General features: G+C 41.9%; 2 protein-coding genes across 3 annotated transcripts in view; one reads left to right on the plus strand and one right to left on the minus strand.

Annotated features, from left to right (window-relative positions):
- The window catches only part of LOC111868415, a 60246-nt gene that overhangs the window by 15492 nt on the left and 18253 nt on the right, over positions 1–26501 (minus strand). Inside the window, exons 3-4 of one of the 2 annotated variants that reach the window (XM_023859025.2) lie at positions 12578–12681; positions 8565–8681 (exon numbers count right to left, since the gene is read on the minus strand). In XM_023859025.2, coding sequence (XP_023714793.1) covers positions 8565–8681; positions 12578–12679 — 219 coding nt within the window. In that variant the 5' untranslated portion in view covers positions 12680–12681. The remainder of the gene's footprint in view (positions 1–8564; positions 8682–12577; positions 12682–26501) is intronic. The other variant, XM_033753045.1, reaches the window with a different exon arrangement.
- Positions 9472–26501, plus strand: part of LOC111868414 (filaggrin) — a 113173-nt gene continuing 96143 nt past the window's right edge. Inside the window, exon 1 of the mRNA XM_023859023.2 lies at positions 9472–9529. The gene's annotated coding sequence lies outside the window, so the exon portion shown is untranslated. The remainder of the gene's footprint in view (positions 9530–26501) is intronic.

A 26501-nucleotide genomic window follows, 5' to 3' on the forward strand; every position in this document is an offset into this window, starting at 1 on the left:
CTGTTTATGCCTGTCCACGCGTTATACAATTTGTCAAGCCAGTTACGCGGTAGTGTAGTTGGTTGAGGGGCTATGCTACAAGCCGGAAGGTCGCAGGTTCAAGTCCCGATGAAGTCACTGGATTTTCTTTCAACTGACCTAATCCTTCCAGCAGCACTATGGCCCTGGGGTTTACTCAGCCTCTAACAGAAATGAGTACCAGGAATTAATTAAATGATGTTCCTGGGGAGTAAAGCGCGGCTGGCGCGTAAGGCTCAAAACCTTACCGCTATCTTTAAGCCAGTTGTCTACATAATGTGGGACCCTCAACGTCTCACAACCCTATGGGTCCTCATGGCCTGGTATAGGGATAGCTTTACTTTTTTTTTTTAGTTATCAAGGTTAGGTACAAGGTATCTACATACACAAAAACGAGCCTGAGAAAAGTAGAAGGCCAAGGTGGATATAGGAGGATAATATTTATGTTCTATACTTGAAGAATAAAGTGAAGGAGGGGCATGATATTATGAGGTAACCTCGAGATACGGCAGGCTGTGCAGTGTCTAATGGAAGAATTTTGTTTTGGCGGCGTTGCAAATTTGATAACGTTAGGAGATTTATTTGTTTGGAATCAGTATCAGTCCGGGTAAAAGAGAGGTGAATGAACGAGTCTGAATTCAGAAATTGGCGACAGTAACACGCGGCCATGAGCAGGACGTTTCTACGTCGTCTTGTTCTTCTTTTCGGTAGAATGATTTGATCTCGCGGACCTCTTTCGGGACAAAAAGTTGGTTCCCCTAGGTTTACAATATATTTACAATAAATTGTAGACATTGTAGACAACAATGGACAGATTACAGACTGGACAACACAAGACTCCCTTAGACAGCAATTTACTGTAAATGTATTGTAAACGCAGGGGAGAAATGCTGGAAGACCAGAGTGGATATGATAGAAGCGACTTCTTGTTCCGGAAAAGGTCCTCGAGGCTGAATCATTTTACACAAAAGTAGAATAAGACGACGTAGAAACGTTCTACATATGGCCGTGTGTTACTGTTGCCTAATTTCCGAATTCAAACTACTTCATTTTCCAACCGCAACCTTGAGGACGCGCCATGCCGTTGTAGCAAGGGACCAACCTGGGAAGACCAAGGCGTAGGTGGGTGAACAATATTAAAATGAATCATAGACAGATAGGATGGGATGGTATGGATTGGATTGATCTGGCTCAGGATAGGGACCAGTGGAGGACTCTTGTGAACACGGTGATGAATCTTCGGGTTCCTTAAAACGCTGGGAAATTCTTGAGTAGCTGCAGAATTGGCGGTTCCTCCAGAAGGGCTCAGCTCCATGCGTAAGTAAGTAATTGAGATGGTTAGCGGCCTCCATAGTCTAGGGGTAACGTTCCCACCTCATGACTCAAGGTACGCGGGTTCAAACCCGCCGGAGATCGTGGAATTTTTAAGGGCGGAAAAATTCAGGGAACAAGTCCTCCGGGAGGGACTTTAAGCCGTGGGTCCCGTGTCGTAGCTTTACGGCACGTAGAAGAACCTCATGTCCCAAGGGGACCACTGCCAAATTCAGGACATTTCCCGCCCAACAGTAGTCTCTAACGCCTCTGGTAGATGGGGGAAGCATCTAGATACCGCTGAGCCAGTAGAGGCCGAACTCGCTGGCTGAGTCGGGACTGATGGCACGCACCAGTACCGGTAGGGTGTAGGGACTGGTAGAATATCACAGGGGGACGTACAATAGATCAAACTGGTCGCGGTGAATGGGGAAACCCACCCTCTCCAATAATAATAATAATAATAATAATAATAATAATAATAATTGAGATGGTTGTGCAATATTTAGCGCTGGTTTAAAGACAAGACTATGATTTACTCGAATTCTAAAATGATGGGCCATGGTTGTATAAATTTCAGCTTTGTCCTAGCTATCTCTCCTACAAGGGAAATAAATGTCTCATTGTTTCTTCGTGATTGACTTCCCAGCCTGTTCGGGCAGTAGGATGTATCACCATGGCAACATTCCACTGCATCACAAGTCAAGTGGGGAGAATGGAAACCTTACAGAACATGTCAAACACTAAAACTGATTTCTCTTCTCGTAGTTGATTATTGGCTTGGCTTGTTCCCATTGCAGTGGGCGGGCTGACGCAGGAGTAAATTGTCTGCTGATTTCTACTTGTTTTGCAGCCGGTTGGACTCTCAGTCGAGACGTGATAAATTTTCTTCCTAGTTCATGGTACTTCTCGGTACTTCCAGGCGAATATTGGAATATAAATTTACATAGATCGCATGTATTTGCTATAGTTCCGTTTGGACCTAAGAGACAGGAAGAAACAGGAGGTCGTAGGGACCTATATGAGTCGATTCCAAAGCGTTCTAACTAACACTCGGAACTGTTGACTTTCTGGATTTTGGCCGTCGTCCAGTATTCTCAAGACCACAACGTTATGCAAACTGGATCTGTTTCCGTCCTTACATACTTACTCACGGAGCTGAGCCCTTCTTGAGGAGCCGCCAATTCTGCAGCTACTCAAGAAATTCCCAGCATTTTATGGAATTAGAAAGTTCATTATAGTGTTCACAAGAGCCCTCCACTTGTCCCTATCCTGAGCCAGATCAATCCAATCCTTACCATCCCATTCTATCTCTCTAAGATCCATTTTATTGTCAACGCACCTACGCCTTTATCTTCCCAGTGGTCTATTTCCCACCAATATCCTACAGGTATTCCTCTTCTCCCCCATTCATGCTACATATCCTGCCCCCTTCATCCTCCTTGACTTGATCATTCTAATTATACTTGGAGAAGACTAAAGTTGTGAAGCTCTCTGTTTCCGTCCTCGAGTGAAAATATGGGAATCCCCACTCTGTTGCATCCGTTAGAAAAGCGAATTGGTCACCGAGGTTAGCTCTTTCTACCGTTCAGAACTGAATAGAGCCCTCTAACCCTTTCATCTCAGGACAGAAATAAATACAGTTCTTGAAACGCTGTGTTCTTTAGAATACCGCACGATAGACTGTCCAGAAACTCAGTAACCCCGACTACATAATGAGAACTTACATACTTTTGTGCCCATCTCTATCAGTAAATATTTTTTTATTGCTAGTGGGGTGGGACTAAGTTCCTTGTACTGCGGCCACTTCTGGCCTATTGTACCAGCCCCAGATGATAGGTGAGGGTGATTGTGTAGCAATTGGTAGAATGAAGATTGGCAAGGGAAACCGAAATACTCGGACAGAACCCGCCTCAGCGCCACTTTGTCCGCCACAAATCCCACTTGACCAGACTCGGGATCGAACCCGGGAAAGCCAGCGACTAACCGCTTGAGCTATGGCGCGGCCCAGATCAGTAAATATAAACTAACTCCATGGAGCTGAGACCTTCTTGAGAAGCCGCCAGTCGCTCAGCCAATCAATAATTTCCCAACATTTTATGGAACCCGTAAGTTTATTACCGTGTTCAAAAGAGCCCTCCACTGGTCCCTATCCAGAGCGAGAACAATCCAGTCAACGCCATTTCATCCTATATCTCAAAGATCCATTTCATCACACCCCTCCCGCCCCCTTTCACTAACTTTTTTTTTTCCAATGGCTCTTCCATTCCATTCAGGGCCCTGGCCTCTCATTCAATTCCGTAATCATTTTATCTCAGACTGTAGGACTCCTTGGACGAGCGATCAGCTCGTCTCGAAACCTCTACCTAAACACAGGACAACGCAAACACATAATAAACGCACACACACACACACCAAACATCGATGCCTTAAGTGAGATTCGAACCCACAATCCCAGCGTCCGAGCTAGCGAAGACATTTCATGTCTTAGACAGCGCGGCTGCTGTGACCGGCCCTTCACCACATATTAGCAGGGACAAGAGAGACAAGAAATGCGCACAAAATTTAGTTGATTAACCTGAAGGGAATAAACCATATGTGAAACATAGGAGTGGATGGAAGTATATTATTAAATTGTATTTTTGAGACATAGGACGCATTAGTGTGGATTGTATTCAATTGGCTCACGATAGGGTACATCGGCGGTTCTTGTGAACACTGAGGTGTGCTTCGAATTCCATAAAAAGGCAGAGTCTCTTGGAAAACTGGGCTGCTCCCAAGAAATTCCCAAGATAGACTGTTCCGCCGAGTCACACATATTTTAGGAATTAATAACGTTCCAGAAACATTCGGTGCTTATTTAAATCCAAACATTTGTGAAATCTAAAATTACTCAGGGAACCTTGGACTAAGCTGTGTTCCTTTACTTCTTTGGACATGGGCTACTTGGAGCCCGGCTCTTCAATAATGCAAACCGTGTAAGGAAAGAGAATAGGCTGATGTTCCATCGATTCCTAAGGAAACATTCTTTTTAAATAGCACAACTTTGGCATCGTGTGCAGTACGTTAAATTGGTTCCATAATTACATGCCTTCGTAACAAAACAGTAGTTAAAGCAAAACAGATGTATGAGAACTGTACGCAGCGGTTTCCTGCGCTCTCTGAGATTCATGTTCTGACCTCTTCCGCTCTCCCCCTTGGCACTAGAGCCCCAGTGGACCTAGGCCTACCTCCATGAAACTCTCCGTTCACTTCGGTTTTTCTAGATCTTAGACATACGGTAGGACTCCTTGGGCGGGTGATCAGCTTGTCGCAAGGCCTCTACCTGTACACAAACACAGAAAAACGCACACAAACATCCATGCCCTGAGTGGGATTCGAACCCAAGGTCCCGGCTTCCGAGCGAGCGAAAACAGTACACGCCTTAGACCGCTCGGCTACCGTGACCGGCGTTCTGACCTCTACCGTATGTTTATTTAGCCTTCCTATTAATTCGTATGCGGCAGTCAGATTTAAAAAATACCAAATCTTTGAAAACTTAATACTTTACACGAGACGTAGAGAGTCTTTTGTGAATACTTAATTTTTTTAAATTGTATAGCTGTTTCTATTATCGGTTTAAACAATTGCAACTTCCGTTTACACCTCAATAAATAATGGCGAAAAAAAATGGCTGGAACAGTACCTCGGTTCAAACACGACAGCTTTCTTGTAAATCCTCCCTAATTTATCATTCATAAATCACCTTATCATTCGATTCTATGCAGTTTAGATTCATTCATTCATCAGTAATCTGTGAGACGACAGGTCCACAGTCTCTTCCAAAACAGTTCCTCCACTTGATGCGATCTAGAGCTTTCTCCTTCAAATGAAAATATCCTCTTCTGTCCCCAAGGTCATCCAGCATCTCCTTACGTCTTCTTCCTCGTCTTCTTGTCACTTCTATCCGCCCCTCTGTCTTTCCTTCAATAACTTCGTTTAGAAGGCAGTTACCGCGTAAAACATGACCAATCAAATTAGACTTCCGTTTTCTTATTTCGTGTAGGATATTCCTCTGCTCACTCGCTCTAAAGAACACTTCTTCATTTCTCTCATAATCGGTCCAACTGATCTTCTCCATCCTTCTCCAACACCACATTTCGAAGCTTTCAAGGCGTTGCAGTTTAGATATTAACAGTGTTATCGGAAAGAAATCACACACACAAAAAAGACAAAAATGAATTTTACCAAGACTCAAAACATTTTATAAAAAAAAAAAAACTTTCAGGATTATGAAACTACTAAACGGATACCAAGAATTCAGACTCTGCTTCGAAGGATATATTTATGCTATTGCTTATGGTTGGATAAAAAGAATAAATGGATGATCAATCGGCCGAAAATACTGAACAGTTTCATAATTTGTACCAAGCTTTGCAGCTTGCTATATCTACCTTTTGACCCTTACGACTGAGGAGACACGTTCTCCAAAACGTCAGCAAAGTTCTGCCAGACTATACGGCATCATATCCCAGGAGACATTATTCTTACTTTTGATATGTTTTCTTCATCTAGAACGCTTCAGGAGTCCTGTAAGCCTCACATAAAATAGTTACCACGGGAACTTCCCCAGAGTTTATAAGCGACTGGAGTGTGTGGCCTCCAATTCACCTCCATTAGTTTCGTGGTCTAAAATGCATGGAGATGAATTAACTACATGTCGCCTGCACAATTTGTTGGCGTCGTGCTTGAGAAGAGGGCGTCGGTACGGTCGGTACTGACCCGTGTGGGGGGCTGACATCAGCTGTTTCGTGTCATTGAATACTGGTTTAGATGTGGTGCTGCGCGCGCATCTTAATTAGACCTCAAAAATCCTGACATTATATGTGTAATAACGACTTTGCTGCTTGGAGCCAGGAACGTTCGATAGCTTGCTTGTGCACGTGACCTCCGCTAGGTTCAATCACGCCTAACGATGTTTTCTCTCTTGTCAGACATCGGTTACCGCGCTCCACGCTCGGGCTTGGGGATAACAGTAAAAGTAGGGCTCTCCCTGTGCTTAATTAATTAAGCGCCACACGACATGAAGACATATGGGAGGTTGAGGTATAACTGCACTATTCTTGACCTCGTTACTAAATGGTGGGCGATCAGCTTCAATCACCTGCCGCTTTACCCCCGGGTGAAGGGCTCCCCGGTTCCTGTTGTAGAACAGGCTGGCTGAGCTCCACAGTCGGCATGGACGCTATGGAGTAGAGAAAAATCACTTGCCTCTGCCGAGAATTGAACCCCGACCTTCCAAGTAGTCGCTATACCAACTGAGCTATCAAGACTCCTGAGGCTTGAGAATACCATCCCTTTACTAGGGTCGTGGGTTAGAATCCTGCTCGGGGCACAAATATTCATATTTTTTATTGGGGGGCTGTTCTGTTAAGGTAGAGATCTTGGAAATAACCTGGTTTCCATTCAGTTGGTCCTACAAAATACCTGAAGTTAATTTTAAAGTCTTCATTCCGTAAAATTGTAACATTCTCCATATTATCGCCTAGTAGGCTCTTAAATGTGCTTGTCTATGTTTGATTTGATTAAGATTTATATAGAGAGATCAGAATGCAATGGAATGATGTTAAATATGAGTAACTTCATGGATGAAAGATCTTCTTGATAAGTACCTGATGATGACTTAATGAGCCGAAACATAAATGGAAATATTCGCAAGCTTGAATGAGGATTCAATAGTAATGGCTCAACTATTGATCAAATTGTTTGCATTAGACATAACTTATATTAAAACAAGTGTATAAATACCCACCTATTTCAGATTAGAATACACATATTTTTGAAGAGCTTTTAACATTCTTTTAACTTTAAATTTGATTTTATTTCTGACAGAAACTAATATATTGTCCACTGCTCATTCAGACAGAAACTCCGATAATTCATCTGAAATGGTCAATAATTAGTGTATTTAACACCCAAACGGACTATAAACGAAATTAATAAAGGAACTCAGTTCAGGTTTCACTAGTAAACTTTTCACAGAGATAAAGCCTGAAGTTATATTTCCTTGCGATTTTTCCTACTTTATTTTCCTTGATATGTTAAATATTCGTTATATTGAAAAGGTTTCAAATAAAATCTAAACGCTATAGATATTAATGTTTATAACATAATTACGAGCGTGATTCTTTTTTGTGTGTGTTATTAACCAGCTTTTAGATTATTGACGTTTGATTTGAATTTTATTTGAAGTATGGCTTATAATTGACCGATACAAATGAACATCAAATCCCCACACACATTTGACCCCTGATATAATCCGATCGTGTCATCCAGAGATGAAATATAACATACGAACGGAAAGACAGACCTCCCTATGTACTTCATTCAGAAGACAGGAAAGAGGCCTGCGATTTAGTTCGGGTAGGAACCCGATATACTGAACATACTTATTTCTGGTTTATTCCACTACAGCACAAATAATCCAGATTACATAGCTCGAAATAATTGGATGAAAGAAAACAGTGAATTGACAAGGACGTGAAAGGAAGCCTGCATGGCCAGTTTAAGGTACTATCCCTTTAGTCTGCCTGGAAGGACTATGGAAAAAAATGAAAAATCTCATTCAGTATAGTTGATGTCCCGAACAAGATACGAAACGGTCTCCTTCCGAATATAAATCAGACGCATTACTGCTCAAGCCATCTTGTTAACCTATGTAGCATCGAAGAGCAGGTTTAATTGTGAATAGTGAACAGAGAGGATGTGAAAGGAAGGGACTGAGAAAATCCTCGAACACGATAAACTGTCTGAGGGCCGAGGTTTGAAACCAGTCTTTCGGTAGAAACTTGTATACTAACGTTGGATACGTTTACTTATTTTAATTGTGCATAATGATTTAGAAAGGTTCTGGAAGATAGCAAAATAATTCATAATAAAGGAATATTCCAGACTTTGGCTGGGGTGGGCACATCATTTGCTCCCAGAATCGATCGTAACGTGATGGCGGAAGGAAATATTCTTACACTCGCTGGGAGTCGAACCCAGGTCATCCAGCTTTTAGTTAACTAGTAAAATTCTTTAAGAACTTCGCAGTTATGATCTTCCTAAAATGACTGAATAAATACAAAATATGCGACTGCAGTACAATCTGGTCTCAGTTCAGCTCACCGCTGTTTGGGATGTTTAACGTAATTATACTCCCGTTGTATTTTTCGTCTTCGGGAAGTATTCAATTACGTGAACATTGGGCTTACCGAACTCGTCATTCCAGGGAAGTGCATACACACACGAGTCTCGGGCCAGCTCTTGCTCACGTAGAAGTAGAATTGCCACACACGATCATTGAGATAAGTCTTCAGCGTCTGGTGGAACTGAAAATGAAAGTAAGGTATTTAATATTCTATGTCCTATTGACTTCCCTGCCACTAACTGTGCTTTATATCGCGGATATTTGTGGGTGTCTTTACACTGTGGAGGCTACACTCTCTTAGAATGTGTTGCCATGTAGCCTTATAGAAGTACACCGACGTTTCAGAGGAACTTACTGCTTACATCTTCAGGGTCGAAGACTAACCCAAGCGCGCAGGTTAAGACAAGTTTGGAAGGACGCGATACAGATGTGAACAGGGTCGGATCTACGAACGAACCAATAGGGACCATGCTCCTCTTAGTCTTCAGTCTTGAAGATGGAAGAAGTACATTTCTCAAAGAGTCCATACACTTATACCAGACTACACGGCGTCACATCGCAGGTGCTTATGATAACGTCAATTTTTTGCATTGTATTTAATTCGTCTAATACACTGCCAGTGTCTGATGTTGAGGCTATAATATTGTCCGGAGGCTACAGCTCAGAAATTGCAAACAGCGGTAGAGTTGTCTTGTTTTCCCCATGCGTCCGGTTAAGTTTCTAGACAGTCATTTCTCATAAGATTTTGCAGACAAATATTTAAAGACAGTTCTTATTTCCCCCATTAGTCCTTACTGATTTAATTATGTTAACATTAAAAGGAATAAATCTGTGTTGTGTCAGTCATCCGTGGCTCACACGTGTTTCCCGTCACCGCCACAGGGCGCATTGCAGCAGAAGTGACCTCTATTTCTTTCAACCCCGCAGTGTAATCTGTTCCATCACGAATACAGTCAGCTGATTGCTGCATGCTTCAATATACATAACATGATGTCCGGTGCGGTAGACTCGGCTAGTAAAGAAGACAAGGTGAGTAAATTATTACGTGTACTCAACAAGCTGAAAATATCGCTATGATTTTCGGATTATTTTTATCATCAGTCACGAATCATTAAACAGACTAACCGCTAGTACACTAAAACTCTACCAGTTACTTATCTCTCTTCATCTTGGAAAAATATTACGTGCTCAAATGTTGGGCACATGTTCCATGTTTGATAACGGGCATGTGAAAATCATGTTATTATTGGAGAACAGGAAGTCGCTCACAAAATGTGTTACGTGTACAATTTAATTTCTGACTGCGATTTAAATGTAGGTCAATAAAAATGTATTTTTTGTTAACTAATTCACAGATCAACTGATTTGTTAGCTTGTCGGTTATATTAGTCTTTTAGTTCCAAAATATATATTCTCAGTGAACTTAGTCATAAAAGTGGTTGTATTAAATTCATGGGGTCAGCTGTGGTAACTTCAGAGGTGTTGAAACATGCACATAAGGAGTCTGAGAAAATGTGATTATGAGTAAAACAGAAATCCCGTTAAAGCTGGTCCAATTCAAAAGGTTTAAGGGTTTTTAAATGACATGTTTGGAATTAACACAAGACCTAAAATGAGGGTTATATACCCCTAACAGAGAAGCGTGTTATGCAAAGGTTTAAAATGTCCGCCTGGTTCAGGAACAAGATCATACCGACGGCAAAGCGACGTAACCTCGACACAGTGCTCTAGTTTTACGCTCTAAATGTGCAGAATTGACGCTATGGTAGCAAATCCTGAAGATCCAATATCGTTCATGCCAAATTTCTCCATTGGATACAATCTGGACTATATATAACCTCGAAACCTATCCTCATAAGACACATCAAGATACAGTCTCTCTCGGCCTTGAAAAATGTTTCCTCACAAAAATTTTCTATTCACTGTTCGTCTCATCTATCACAGCAAATCATGGCCTCCTATATTTCAATGTTCTGACAATATTAATCTACTCGTAAAATTTGTGGGGCTCCTAGTTTTGAAGACCATAAAAAGAAAACTGTTAGCAGAAGCATGAGACCAGATACAAAGAGATGAGAATCAGACACGAATGAAATACGAAATTCTTGCATCTTATCCTGAACTATCCTAGCATTGCGACAATAAATATATCGTAACCAGCATCAGTAGAAAACTGCAGAGGCAACATAACCGCAAACTGTTTTCCCGCATGGCCCTACAATAACATCCACGAACTCTAGAAAACAAACAGTAATAAGTACTGGGTAAAAAGGGGGAGGGGGAACTGTCGTGTCAAATGCGACACTGGTCCCCAGAACACGGCGACAGAGAAATGTTAATTTAAACCAGAATAGCTTCTAGGAGTCACTGCAGCGTTTTCTTTACATGTATAAAACAATGTAAGCGACGTTTATCTTGAGTTAACTGGTTGGTGTGTTATTTAATGACGCTTTTTAGGTACATAGGTCATATAGCCTTGAACAGTACAATGATTGAGAATTGTAATTCGAAAATGAACATCATATTTCCTGTTCTAAAGCAAAATCCCGAAGGTTATCTGGAGGACCTGAGAAAATCATTAAGAACTTCAGGGCCGAGATTAAAACCCGATAACTCCTAAATTCGGGCCCTGCTGACAGACTCTCGTTGACGCGTTAATGAATATTCGGGTTCCATAAAGGACGTGGGATTTGCTGAATGAGAGATTATCAGTTTATCAATAAATATTCTGCCCTTTTGTGTGCGTTACTTATATAATAAAGCATTACTATCCAGTAATAAATATTTAATTTATTAAGAAGCGCTAAAAACCTTTCATAGTTGGCGTAGTTCAAGAGGATCAGGTTTGTAAGTTTAGTGCCACCAGTAGCGTCTGAGCATGTTCATAACATGTTCTTTTAAAATTTTGTAAATTTTATTACCACCAGAACCGACGCTGTGTACTTTCGTTACTGAAGCGTAGTTAAATTATCCACGAAACGGAATCTGATATCAGGACTATTAGTAGATGTCCATAACACATCATAATAAACATTTTATATTATATTGCCGCTGGTCGGGCGGTGAAGTTGACCTCTAATCTCCAACCGGAATTAAGAACTCTTCAAGCTGTACTTACTCTCCCTTACGTCTTCATGACGTGATGGGCAGTGAATTAAGAACGGGGCAACTTTAATTTACCTTTTACTGTCAGTACTATTAATAAAAAAAGAAAGTAAAGCTATCCCTGTACCAGGCCGTGAAGGCCCATAGGGTTGTGAGACGTTGAGGGTCCCACATTATCTAGAAAATCCGCTCAAAGATGGCGGTAAGGTTGTGAGCCTTACGCGCCGGCCGTGCTTTACTCCCCAGGAAAATTATTTAATAAATTCCTGGTACTCATTTCTGTTAGAGGCTGAGTGAACCCCAGGGCCATACTGCTGCTGGAAGGATTAGGTCAATTGAAAAAATCCAATGACCTCATCGGGACTTGAACCCGCGACCTTCCGGCTTGTAGCATGTTTGTAACATATCACAGGCCCACATAAAGTTATGACGATCCATTAGTTACATCAGCGCACATGAATATGTTTTACGGTCATTATTTTATTAGTTTATCATCATTATCATTAATAAAACAGCCCTTTTTCAGCCATAGCCTTCCATAGAAGATTCAGCCAGAATTTCCGGGCTTCACTACTTCGGATTTCGCGACAAATTTTTACAGAGCAAGGTTGTCAGGCTTGTATCCAACCCCTAACCTGGAGCTATTCACTGAAAATAATGTATTTTCCACAGATGTCACTATATAAATATTTATAAACTGAATTCCCCTCTTATTGTTCCCACATTGAACGGTCGCACTGCGGGCGTAACTTAGTGACACTCTGCTACTGAAGGCAGGCATTGTAAAGTATAAAGCTGAAGTGATGTCAGTGACTTGTCGCTCATACCGAACTCCACGACAGTGTGTCAATTAGTGTCTGCAGTATTGATGTCCGTAATTGAATAAGTTCCAAAGAAGGAGCCCCGTTCTTTCGGAAACCCAAGAAACTCTCACAACTAAAAACTTGTGGACAAACGCACTTAGCCACTTACCTTGAGCGAGTCAGGCAAGTGTTCCGAGAGGAAGTCCAATATTTCTGGAAGTTCGTTTTCTTGAGCTAATCTGAAGTTCTTCCCTTCGGGCACTAATTCCATCTCTACCACGAGCAGCACATGAAAACACAAAGGAAATGTGATTTTCATTTTGTTCCACTTATTACCGCACGTAGGTGTAAATATGACATATAAAGATAAAGGTAAAGCTATCCCTGTAACAGGCCGTGAAGGCCTCTACTGTTGTGAGGCGTCGAGGTTCCCACATTCTCTCTAGAAAATCGGCTCACAGATGGCGATGGGTTTGTCAACCTTACGCGCCGGCCGCTGTTTACCCCCAGGATGATTCCTGGTACTCATTTCTGTTAGAGGATGAGTTGACCCAACGGCCATAATGCGGCTTGAAGAATCAGGTAAATCTAAATAAACACCTACCTAATCTGGACTAGAACTCGAGACCTTCCCGCTTGTAACATAATGCCTCAACAAACTACGCTAACGCGTGCCCCTATAGATAAAGATGACATATATGTAAATATAATAAACATGTGGCAATAAAAATATTGAAATCTTCTAGACTTGTGACTGCGAGCCGGGATGTGAGTAGGTACGGGCTGGACGACAGAGGGGTCGGAGTTCGAGTCCTGGTAAAGGTAAGATTTTTCTCTTCTCCACGTTATCTGCTTCGGTTCTGAGGCCCAGTCAGCCTTCTATTCAATGGATAAAGGGGACTATTTCCCCGGGGATAAAGCGGCCGAGACGTGAAGCTGGCCACTCACCTCCAACTAGTGCCGAGGTTAAGAATGATGGAGTTATACTTCGATTCCTCCATACGTCTTCATGGCATAGAGCTTAGTTAGCTAAGCACAGGGAAAAATTACCTTTATACTTACTTGTATTACTGCTGCCGTTAATCTCGCGGAAAACCTTTCTACTAACGAAATTTAATTTTATAGAAATTTAAATTAACTGTTATATGCCGTTAATACATAATAGGAAGTTGTTTTAATTCTGGCGAGAAAGTGAATTGACACCGCCACCAGTAAGCTGCATTTAGGGTCGCGCTATAGCTCAAGCGGTTAGTCGCTGGCTTCCCACTGCGGCCGCCCGTGTTCGATCCCTTGTCTGGTCAAGTGGGAGATGTGGTGGACAAAGTGGCGCTGGGTCAGGTTTTCTCCGAGTACTTCGGTTTACCATGCCAATCTTCATTCCACCAATTGCTCCACAATCGCCCTCACCTATCATCTGGGGCTGGTGCAATAGGCCAGAAGTTGCCGCAGTACAAGGGACTTACTCCCACCCCACTAGCAATAATAAAAAAGCTGCATTTACGAGACCACCTATACCAAGAGAGGAGCCGAGATACCTCAGTCGGTATACAGACAGGCTACCGACTGGGCAGCCGGGGTTTGATTCCCGGCAGAGGCAAGATTCTTCTTTTCTCCATAGCGTCCACACCGGCTCTGGGTCCCACCCAACCTCCTCTCCAATGGACACCGGCGACCTTTCCACGAGGCCAAGGGGCAGGGGCTTGAAGCTGACCACTCACCTCCATCTAGTGCCGAGGTACATAATGGTGGAGACATACCTCCACTCCTCCATACATCTTGATGGCGTTGCGCTTAATTAATTAAGTACAGGAATTACCTTTATAATACTTAGCAACATGTTCCGGACTTGTTGACCACCATGAAGCTATGTATAATGTATTCATACTAATAAAACTGCTGTCATTGTGTATCCCTCTTTAGACGTGCATTGAAGTCTCCTAACAAAATCTCCATACGGTGCTTAAATAATGGATCGAATAAACGCTCCATTTCCTGATACGTTTTTTTCATATTGTGGTACGTAGACCCGTTGCTAAGCAACGACCACGGAATAAACAAATGTACAACAGCCGCTGCTGAGTAACGGCTCTGCAAAGAAGCATGTTTTCGCGACAATTGCACATTAGTAATGGAGCGGTATTTTCTGTGCAGTCTTTGCCGAGATGTTATAAACAGGACAGTTAGTGAGAGTCAGTTGATTCAGCTGAGTTAAATTACTTGGTTGGTGAGTGACTGAGTTAGAGAACTGCGGAGGTTCAGCCATTGTGAGCTGTTGCTGTTAGAAGCTAGTAGCTGGGGCCGGGGGACAGTTCGGGAACCCAGAGGAAGGGGAACGTCCGCCGTTGGAGCCGCTACTGAGCAACGGCTAGTGAATACCTGACTGTAGGCGCTATGTGTGTGTGTGTGTGTGTGTGTGTAATAGTGAATTGTAAAATGTAGTGACGATCTGTACCAAAGAGTCCAGCAACGCCTATCATCAGTGCGAACACCGGCTATATTCACTCATATGCATGACAGCATTGTCACTTCTATCGTTAGCTGAGGCATGAACATTCATAACAATTTCAAACCAGCATCTTCTTAGCATTGTTACAAAATATCCTATTACCAGAAAATATTACTTTCATAATTTCCGATCCATATTTACAAAAACCCTCTCTCTAATAAATAGAGTATGCTTGGGAAACATTGATAACAAACAATGGCCTAGAATGTCTTCTGTATAAGAGTTCCATAGTCAGTTATGTAAGACATGTTGCTCACAAGAATTACATGTCAGAGTGGAAGGCGATGCTTCTTTGTCCTTATGTCAGACATGAAACTTTCGTGTGAGATTCGGAAACATATCATAAAAAAGTATCACGAACAAAAGCGAATACCAAATTTTATGATATTCTCATCTTAAGACACTCATAAACTTTCATTCTGGAGTACGGATCGAGACGTGCTGACACTTCTGTATATTTCTGCAGGCTGGGGAAAAATATAACAGCGCAGAAGAAAATTAATATGAAACAGGTCTACTTTTCCTTCTACACGCTAGAGGTTGGTTTTAATTTTGGCATCCTCATTTTTCGAGTTCAGGCAAGTAGTTAAACTCCTTGGATAGCGGCCTCCGTAGTCTAGGGGTAACGTTCCCACCTCATGACTCAAGGTACGCGGGTTCAAACCCGGCGGAGGTCGTTAAATTTTTAAGGGCGGAAAAAGTCAGGGAACAAGTCCTCCGGGAGGGACTTTAAGCCGTGGGTCCCGTGTCGTAGATTTACGGCGCGTAAAAGATCCTCATGTCTCCAGGAGATCTCTGAGCAAAATTAGGCAACAAGTTTCTAGCCCATGTAGTTTCCAATGCCTCTGGTAGATGGGGGAAATATCAGGTACCGAAGGCCGACCTCGTTGGCTGAACGGGGCTGATAGCACGCACCAGTACCGGTAGGGTATGGCGACAGTAGAAATTAAAGGGGGACGCACAATGGACCAATAACTGGTCTAAGTGCATGGAGAAACCCACCCCTCTAATAATAATAATAATTAATAATAATAATAAACTCCTTGGATGGTGGAGACACAGTCAGTCAATCGAAAAATATTTTCTAGACAAGAGAATTATATTATAAAATTTCGAGCTCCTTTCGATCCCAATGTCGAGTCATCTAAAATCGCGCTCGCTTTTGATCTCTTGGACGTCGGGGTCTGAACCACGATAACATGCTTTCATGACGTGTCTTATTTCCCTTTCCCCACGATTCTTGTGTCTATGTCACTTTTCAATTTGCATGCGAACTGACTATTGCCACTTGTTGGCAACACGAATGTAGTGTGCTTACGAATACGTAAAGAATTAACCTAGCAGCTGTATCGATAACATCATATCCGAGATGAGGAAATGGTCTATCACGTGATAACGTCTCGCCTACCTGGCATTTTACGGCAGTCAGCAGTAAAATGCTACACAGGCGAGGCGTTATCACGTGAGAGACTACTTCCTCATCTCGGGAATTATCTATCCGATAGAGGTGCTGTGTTAATTCATTGGTTACTTCATGAGTAATCTTTCAGTGTTATGTCATGCATGTGCACTATGTTCCCAGGGATTCCAAGTGGACCCGGAAAGAGCAGTAATAAAATTTCTCCAGGTTTGAAACAACTATTTCCCCGCGTCAGTGATAATGGGTACATCCTTCTTTCCCATTTAAAGCCGATAGGTCATGTTCATAGGCCTATTTTGCTAATCGATTATCTTCTCAGCAGGCAGGAAGCAGGGAAATGTGATACGAGATGGCAGTAACAATTCAACGGCTGGAAACATCCAAATGAATACAATTTGTTCTTCTGACGAGATTTGTATTTCTATAGGTTTACGTCCTTTGCATCGGATGCAACAGTACATCAGTATCGAAAATTAGTGTCTATTTTAATGTCCGTCTGCACGTTTATCCCCTAAACTAACATTGGAAACGTCGCTTTTGTTGCTATATCCGTTTTCATATTTATTCCCTAAAGCAATATAAGAAACTCCATGGAGCTGAGCCTTTCTTGAAAAGCCGCCAGTTGTACAGCTACTCAAAAATTTCCCAACATTTTATGGAACCCCAAATTTCATTGCAGTGTTCACAAGAGCACTCCTCTGGTCCCTATCCTGAGTCAGATAAATCCAGTCCATATCACCCCACCGTATATCTCTTAGATTCATTTTAATATTATCCATCCTCTACACCTTAATCTTCCTAGTGGTCTATTTCCTTACGTATTTCCCATCAAGATCCTACATTCATTCCTCTTCTTCCTCATTCGTGCTACGTGCCACACCCATCTCATCCTCCTCGAATCTATCATTTTAATTATACTTGGCAAAGCGTACAAGTCATGAAGTTTCCCATTGTGCAGTTCAATATCAGAAATGTTGCGTATCATTCTGTGCCCGTGTGAACGTTCATCCCCTAAACTAATATAAAACGCGTCGCGTCTATTTCTGTGGCCGGCCGCAAGTTTATCCCCTAAACTAAAACCAGGAATACTGCTTCTATTTCTGTGTCTTTCTGCATGTTTATCCTCTAAACCAGTTGTTCCTAAAGTGGGCTCTACCACCTCCTGGGGGGCGGTGGGATTACATAAGGGGCCCTAAGAGGCAAGGTGTTGCAGGGGGGGCTTGAGATAAGCCCCTCCGTGTGCGTTGTTTACTTACAATTGAAGTAACTTTATACCAGATACTGGGAAACTGGTTATCACTTCATGAAGCCCGTCCATTGCAGTAAGAATTTATAACAGTGAAGTAGTTACTAATTTGGTACCTTATTTTAATGTTATTATCTTCCTTAGTGGGTTGCCCAACCCGCTATTTCGAAGAATGGTTTTCATAGGGTAGGTTGCTTTCTACAATTCAGTCCAGAACATTTTGTCTTCTCGTCTGCTCTATGAAAATATAAAAATTAGAATACAAAAAGCTATAATTTTACCCGTGGTTCTGTATGGGTATGAAACTTGGTCTCTGACGGGAGGAACATAGACTGAGGTTGTTTGAGAACAGGATGCTGAGGAGAATATTTGGACCGAAGAGAGATGAAGTGACGGGAGGTCGAAGAAAACTGCATAATGAGAAACTTCATAACTTGTACTCTTCTCCAAGTATAATCAGAATGACCAAGTCAAGGAAGATGAGGTGAGCAGGGAATGTAGCACGAATGGGAAGAAGAGGAATGCATATAGGATACTGGTAGGAAACCCAGAAGGAAAGAGACCACTGGGAAGACGAAGACGTATGTGGGTGGATGGTATTAAAATGGATCTTAGAGAGACAGGATGGGATGGGATGGATTGGATTGATATGGCTCAGGTTACAGACAAGGGGAGGGCTCTTGTGAACACGGTAATGAACCCTCGGGTTCCATAATATTTTGGCAATTTCTTGAGTAGCTTCACAACTGGAGGGTTTCTCAAGAAGGACTCAGCTCCATGAAGTTAATTAGTTTGTTAATTAGGGTAGGGCAGGGGTATTGGGGATGTTTGTGAACTTCTGCTCTATCAGTTTCTATGCCTGTCTACATAATTATCCTCACCATAACTCGACTGATGCCTCTTGAATTTCGTACTGACGTTTCTACGCCTAAAGTTAACGATGAAACGCGATTTTTTATCTCATCAGTTCATTATATTATTATATTATATTATATCAGTAGCCATCATGACAAGGAATGTAACAGATCCAGCATCAGAGGACGCGGAGGAGCAGCGAGACCTTCAAAAGTGAAAGTGCAGCCAATATGATAAGTTGAACTTTAATTTATGAACTTTTTAACCAGTGGTAATAATATAACTAGTTCAAGTGAACTATACACAGAGAAACAAGTGAATGTGAAAGTATAACCAGTGATCGAAATTGAACTTGGACTCGCGAAAAAAAAGGTAGATTTTTTTTTTAATTTTTTTAATTTTTAAATTTTAATTTTTAACATTTGAATAGCATTTTTACTTGTATTTTATAAGAAGAACTTGACATATATTATTGAGCGTAGGCCTGAACAGGATACAGGATCGAAATAAGTGGAAAACGAATGTGATTGCGTGTGATTATGCAACTGTGTTCGTACACCTGAGGATGACCTCTTGAGGTCGAAACATGTATAGTGACAATAATAAAAACCTGTTCTGTGGTCGGTGAAATTAACCCTAATATTCATTATAACCCAATTCATCAAATTTGAAATATATCTATCCTGATAAGTGCTTGGTTTTACAGATCTTTCCAGATAAATATCAGGATAGAACCTTCAAATAGGCCACGACCGTTTCCTTCTACGTTCTTTCAACTCATCTTCACAGACCATCCTACTAAAAAGAATGCCGTCTTCTGGGTTGTGGCGCCGTGTAGGTCTATCAGAGAAACGTCAATTCACACAAGATCTACACAGCGCCACAACCCAGGAGACGGCATTCTTCATAGTCAGCGCCGTGAAAGCCTCAAACCTAACATCCTACTGTAAATACCACACGTAACAATTATAACAGAAAAACAAAAAATCATAACCACATTTTATTTCCTGTTGTATGATGAATGAGTTAGTATGAAATATGAAACTTGCCAGAATTCCAGTCTTGCTGTAAGAATTTGTGCACACGCGCAGAAATCTGATTGGCTCATATGTTAGCGTGAGTACGTAGTTTATGAAAACAGTCCATGTCTCTACTGCAGAATAGTCTGATATAAATACGCCTCGAAGTAACATGATAGAGCCAGATCTAGGTCACACCATTCCTGGTCGTTTCCATCATTTAAAATTAATAAACTTCTCGAATGTGTGTCATGGGAGCACATGCTCACAAACATTAAAAGTGCAATACCCTCTTTTCTGAATCATCCTGAGCCAGGATAGCGACTGCCTACGGGCTGGACGACCGAGGGGTCGGAGTTTGAGTCGCGGTAGTGTCAAGAATTTTCTCAAAGTCGCCCACACCGGTTCTGGGACCCACCCAATCTCCTATCCAATGTATGCGAGGGGGCTCCTTACAGGGGGTAAAGTGGCAGGGACGTGAAGCTAAGTACTAACCTCCAACTATTACCGAGCTAAAGAAAATGTGGATCTATACATCCATTTCCAAATACGTATTCTTGGCGTAGTGCTTAATTAGGTAAGCATAGGAATAACAGAGTGGATAATGAAAAGTTCAGTCCAGTGTGACATACGAGTTTACAACACTTAGTCCTCATTCACCTTACATGTTTCGATTCAAAAGAATCATCCTCAGAGGCGCACCGCTACGATCAGGAAACACTGTCACATAGGATATTTTAACAATATGCACCTTAGATATGACTAATGTTCTCTATATAAATTTTGTTATCATGGTTGGTTTTGATGTTTGTCTTAGGCACTCAAATTGGCGCTTCTTGAAGTGTAGATTTACTTATGATGAACTTCTTTNAAAAGAAGCTCATCATAAGTAAATCTACACTTCAAGAAGCGCCAATTTGAGTGCCTAAGACAAACATCAAAATCAACCATGATAACAAAATTTATATGGAGAACATTAGTCATATCTAAGGTGCATATTGTTGAAATATCTTATGTGACAGTGTTTCCTTATCGTAGTGGTGCGCCTCTGAGGATGATTCTTTTGAATCGAAACATGTAAGGTGAATGAGGACTGAAGTGTTGTAAACTCGTATGTCACACTGGACTGAACTTTTCATTATCTACTCTGTAATTAATAGTGTGACGGACCAAAATGAGACAAGTTAAATCATAGGAATAAATTACATTTTTTACTAATATTTTACTGTAGGCCAGGCTAGGCAACGGCTCGGTAAACACATTTCCGCAGCAACGAATACACGCAACAATAGAAGAATTGTCGGAAGCCTTCTTCTGTAGGTCTGCCTGTGTATCTCCCTCTCACTGCTAGGTAATAAATTGATAAAGATGTTCCCGCGGCAACGAAGAATTATTGGAGACGTTTTCTATGCGGTACGTGTCGTATCAAAGGAAAGTAGTCGATTAGCTCACCCAAGAATTTCTTTGTTTATTTTCTCTTCTCTCCCGTGTTCTCTCTTCACCTTCTTAATGCGAAATTTTGTACAGCTTTCTTAGTTATACATGCATGCTGCATGTTCTGCTAATCTTCCTCGATTTATTCACCTCCAACAACCTTAGCTAAATCCTATTAACAAAGAGTGAGGCATTAGATCTGGAATGCTTTCATGACTGTTTCGCCAGTTCTTTTAATGGACTTCTAAACATTATGTAGCAACTTAGGCTGAGCCTGTGGATCCCAACTAATATCAACCAGTTCTGTAAACTGAAAATTTTTGTAATATTGTCGGTATACCGCAGTGTCGCGTGCCCGCTGCCGCTTGTCCCCTCCCCCCAACTTTGATCGAGTGCCGGAACCTTCTTGTTTCATTACCCGTACGCACGCAGACTGTCCCCCCCCCCGCTTTGGCACCCATACGGACCCTGTGCAACCGAAACTGGACCATCACGAAGTATGGAGGTTGGTTACTGAAGGCACCGGGAGAGAAGCAAAGTGATGAGTCATATTTAAGCGGAGGGGGGGGGGGCTAACGTATCCCTCGGCAGAAGTGATTAAGCGTTTTCATGTTTTTCCACAATATTTTAATTACTGCACGACTGGGACACTCTCACATTTGAGGGTTACCTGACTTGGCACTCGGCAGCTATGACAAAGAGTGTTCGTGGTTTTCCTCAGTTTCTCGGGGCAATTTTCGGGATGATGCCTTTAACTAGAGGACAGTGTCTCAGTTTCCCCCTTCCTGCTCCTTCATCATTACAATAAACATTATGTTTCTTTGGCGCTACAGCCCCAATTTTGGCCTTGGCCTACCTCCATGAAACTCTCCCTTTCACTTCAGTTTACTAGATCTTAGCCATTCGGTAGGACTCTTTGGGAGGGTGATTAGCTCAACGCAAGGACTCTACCTGTACACAAACAGAAAAACGAACTCAAACAAATACTAAACATCCATACCCTGAGTGGGAATCGAACCCACGATCCCGGCTTCCGAACGAGCGAGGACACTGCATGCCTTAGACCGCTCGGCTACCGTGACCGGCAAACGCTGTGTTAGTTTTTAAAAATAACAGGATTATAAGATTTTTCATAATACAGTTTAACAACGCTGCACCAAATATAAAGCTATTTAGCACAGACTGAGAAAGGCTGATAATTACGAGGGGGAGTCAGTAAATAGGTCACAAATGGGTATAAAACGTAAATCAATTCGAACCTGAAAGAAATATTTATTTTTCGACACATCCTCCACCAACACTGATATACTTGTCCTATCGCTTTAGCAGTACGTCGAAACCCACAGCATAGAAGTCTTTAACTGTTGTCTCAGCCACTTTCGCAACTGCATTTCAACCACTTCGTCATCAGAGAAACATCTGCCACTCAGATGTGAAAAGTTTACGCGACGAACACTCCGCACCGTAAACAAATTTTTTTATGAATATCCTTTATATTTAGTCCTTTTGCGAAGAGAAAACCCACAACAGAACCCTGCTCTTCCGTAGTACACACCTCAAGGGCGGTCGCCATTTTGACAACTGAAACCAGCCTCTGAATATGGGCATGCTCTTCTACTACTTCAACTGTCATGAATTTGGTCTGTGCTGCTACCTAGTGATACACTTAGAAAACCTATTACATCCATTACAGCTGTTTCACTTTCATTTTAACCTATTTAACTCTCTTCTCTCTCTCTCGTATATACGGTGAGTGTAAGGGAAAGAGAAATAATTCTAAATGTAGATGACTTACTGAAGGCATTCTTCTGGAGGGCCTGAGGAAAGTCAGTGATCAATTTGAGATAGTCGGGTACCTCCAAAGCATATGCCAGACACTCTGTCTTTAAAGTTTTGTTATGATGATGTATGATCGTAGACAGCCATTGAAGTCTGCTGTCTTTGTGTTCAGCCCATCATCGGAAACAAGCGCTGCACTGAGGTTACATTTATCACCTCTTTATGACCGCGTATGTAACCGGGGTAGCTCTTTCTGAACAGTGACGGTTTGCAGTCAAGGCAGTCTAGGAGTAGAGATCCCATTCGCGGCAGGAGTAAGAGATTTTCTGTTCTTAACAGGGTGAGAAAGGGTATGGGGTCCACTAAATCCCCTATCCGAAATTAACGGCAGTGGTGATTCATTGCGCTGACCACGCGACACCCTCTATCCGCAAAACTTGGCACTAAACTTCGCCGACAAGCGGCGGTCGCTCGGTCGGTATAGTTCGTTTACGGACTAAAATCACGGAGTTCATATGTATAAAATTCACAGTCTCCGTCCGTCTCTCCGGCACATTCTGTATCGCGGAAAAGAATAATGATAATGGATAGTTGTTCCTTGTGGACATAAGTCTCGAGAATCCGTCATATATCCCTCTCTACCCGTTACGCTTGGGGGCACGCGGTAGCGTAGATGGTTGAGGCACTATGCTACAAGCCGGAAGGTCGCGGCATCGAGTCCAGATGAGGTGGATTTCTTTCAATTGACCTAATCTTCTAGCCTCACTATGGCACTGGGGTCGACTCCGCCTCTAACAGAAATGAGTACCAAGAATATTCTTGGGGGGTAAAGGGCGGCCAGAGCGTAAGGCTTACAACCTAACCGTCATCTGTTAGCCAATTGTCTAGAAAATGTTGGCAGCCTCGAAGTCTCACAACCCTATGGGCCTCCACGGCCTGTTACAGAGATAGTTTTACTTTCATGTTTTTACCTTTAACCCGTTACTTTTCTCCTTCCAGTGCTCTTCCCTATATTCCCCTACATTCGTCTCAAGTCTGTGTTCACGGGAATGTCTGCAGTAATAACTACGTGATAACCAGGGTCCGGATTTTGACGACCTGAAAATATTTAAAAAAATGACCTATAAAATGACCCGAAAAATCCAGAAAAATGACCTAAAAGAGAAAAGAAAGAACGCTTCGCTTCCATATTAATCGCATTTCTGAAAACATATGAAGAAAAATTCCCTAAAATGGCCAAAAATGACAAGGAATACCCTTAAAAGTCCAAAAATTTACCAAAAAATTACCTTAAACCTAAAAATGTCAAAAAATGACAAAACATACATATAAAATTTACATTTCTGTAACCAGCAGCTCATATCCGAGATTTATATATTTAAGAGCATCGCATAGGATACAAGGGAAAAAAAGATGACATGTCATCAAAATCCGGGCCCTGGTGATAACCGCCGCTAGCGACAAGTTCTCTTGGCTGTGTGTCAAAGGCCGGCAGAGCTGAAAGGGAATAGAACAGGGAGAGGGAAACCTGGATTACTTTTCCCCCACCTTCCGTGGGACTTCTTTCCCTGGTTTCAGTTTAGCTAATTATGTTCATAATTAAGAGAAAAGTCAGCGTGAAGCTGCGGTGATTGTTAAACCCGGGTATTATTTTCCATTCTGGCGCAATAAAATTGTAAGCACCATTCATAACAATATCCTACTGAATTCAAAGGTGACAAGAATTCCTGCCTTACAATGAGGAGATCTATGATTCGATCTCGGTCCAGAGACCGAATATTCTAACAGTGCTTGGTTTTCCTCAGTTTCTTGAAACAGATGCTGGGATAATGTCTAGCATATATCATTCCCCCTGCCTTAAAATATCCCCAATTATTATTGTATAATTATTCTGTTATTGTATGATATAGTGACATGACGCCTGATAGCCGAAATAGCGGAGCCAGAGTAGACGTTCGTTGCTAGATAACGTCTCGCTAAACAGGTTCCCGTGGTAATGAATATGTAAGCAGCAATAGAACTGCCATTTCTATGCAACGGCGAGGTAAACACCTCTCTATACCTCTATAGCAATAGATGACTTGTACGAAACGGTGCTTTCTGTTGGGACCGACCCGAGGCTATATAACGAGGATCCAAGGCAGGCTGAGGGATAACCAGCGGACAACGGAAACTGAAGAATCTCCATTGCCAAGTTTCTTTACCAGGAAATGTTTAGTGAAAATATTGCATAGGAGTAGCCGTTGTTTAGAGGTGTTACCATGTAAAGACTAATGCAAACAGACTGAGAAGAGTGTGTAGGGTGATTTGTAGTGTGTAAATCAGCGATAGTGTTATAGTTATTTGTAGCTGCGACCTGTGAGTGGTCAATAAATCTATTCACAAATCGAATCCCCGTCTAATGGTCACCCTTACACGTGAAAATATGTAGCTGGTAGAGCGTTAATAAATAAGTCCTGAAATGATATAACTGCGTCTGATGTCTTTTCCCACTGATGTGATTATATACACGTAACTGAGATAGTGTTTGCAAAACGTGATACTTTAGTTCTTCGCGGTGGTAAAAATTTAAATTTTGATCTGCTAATTATGAAATCTTGCAATCTAATGGCGATTATTAACATTTCGGAGTAACACAGTGCCTCTATCCACTCTAAACATGGAAACAACAGATTCCTCCGAAAAGTGGATAACAAAATGCAAAAGCGTATGACGTCGTCCTTTAGAAGAGCACAATATAAATATTTTGGAATGTTTATTGAGCTTGTATTTTATTGTGTTGTTTTAACTAATTTGTCTATACACAAGATTGTTCCGTGGTTTATCATCTCTATACAATCTTTTCCTCATGTTTTCATTTCATCTTCCGTTACCGTTCAGGCCGATCAAAGTGGCCGCGCAGTCTAAGGCATGAACCGTCTTCTCCCGCTCGAACATTGGGATCATGAGTTCGAATCCCACTCGAGAAGGATGCCTGTGTGCCTTTATTCTATGTTTATGTTGTTCTACGTTCTACGTGTATGTAGCGGCCTTGCGACGCTGTGATCCCCCGTCCAAGGACTTCTACCGAATGTGTATAGATTAAGAAACTGAAAAATCGGCCAAGGCCCACTAAGGGCTCTAGAGCGATGGATGGGTAGGTAGGTAGGGTAGATGTTACCATTTAGATCTTTAAATAATATTAAACCTGCTGTCTCGGTTGAGTATATTGTGTTCTCTTCCCTTTGTGTCGTTGTTGAAGTTTCAGAGTGGTACAACTCGAGTGCCTGCTGATAAAACATTTTTGAGGATGCATCATTGTCACATAGTGACACGGATTGTTACGTTATCATTAACAATTTACTAAACTATATTTTCAAAACGCAATGGACATTATGAACCTCGCACCGGAGATCTTGTTGAGCACACAAAACGTTTCTTACTTAGGGCCGCCTGCTTAAGAGGAAGGTTTTGGTGAAAAAAAAAATCGAGTTTATATTGTTATTTTTTATTCCGATATTCAACAGTCTGCGTTATGTAAATAAATCTAAAAGTTTGTGACGATGGTGCATTAGTACAAATGTCACGTTTCCGCACATTGTGCAGCGTCACGTTTTTATCTAAAAACACCGTCATATTTATATTTCAAAACAAATGTTTCGGAAACTGGGTTCTGTGTTGCATCCTCAGGTAAAGCCTACTCATTTGGGCCCAATCGATAGAGCTAGTCCCTGAGTAGGTTTTACCTGAGGACGGAGACAGAATCCAGTCTCCAGCCAATCGATAGAACTAGTCCCTGAGTAGTTTTTACCTGAGGACGGAGACAGGATCCAGTCACCAGCCAATCGATAGGGG

Source organism: Cryptotermes secundus, unplaced genomic scaffold, assembly GCF_002891405.2.
Source record: "Cryptotermes secundus unplaced genomic scaffold, Csec_1.0 scaffold106, whole genome shotgun sequence".
NCBI lineage: Eukaryota > Metazoa > Arthropoda > Insecta > Blattodea > Kalotermitidae > Cryptotermes > Cryptotermes secundus.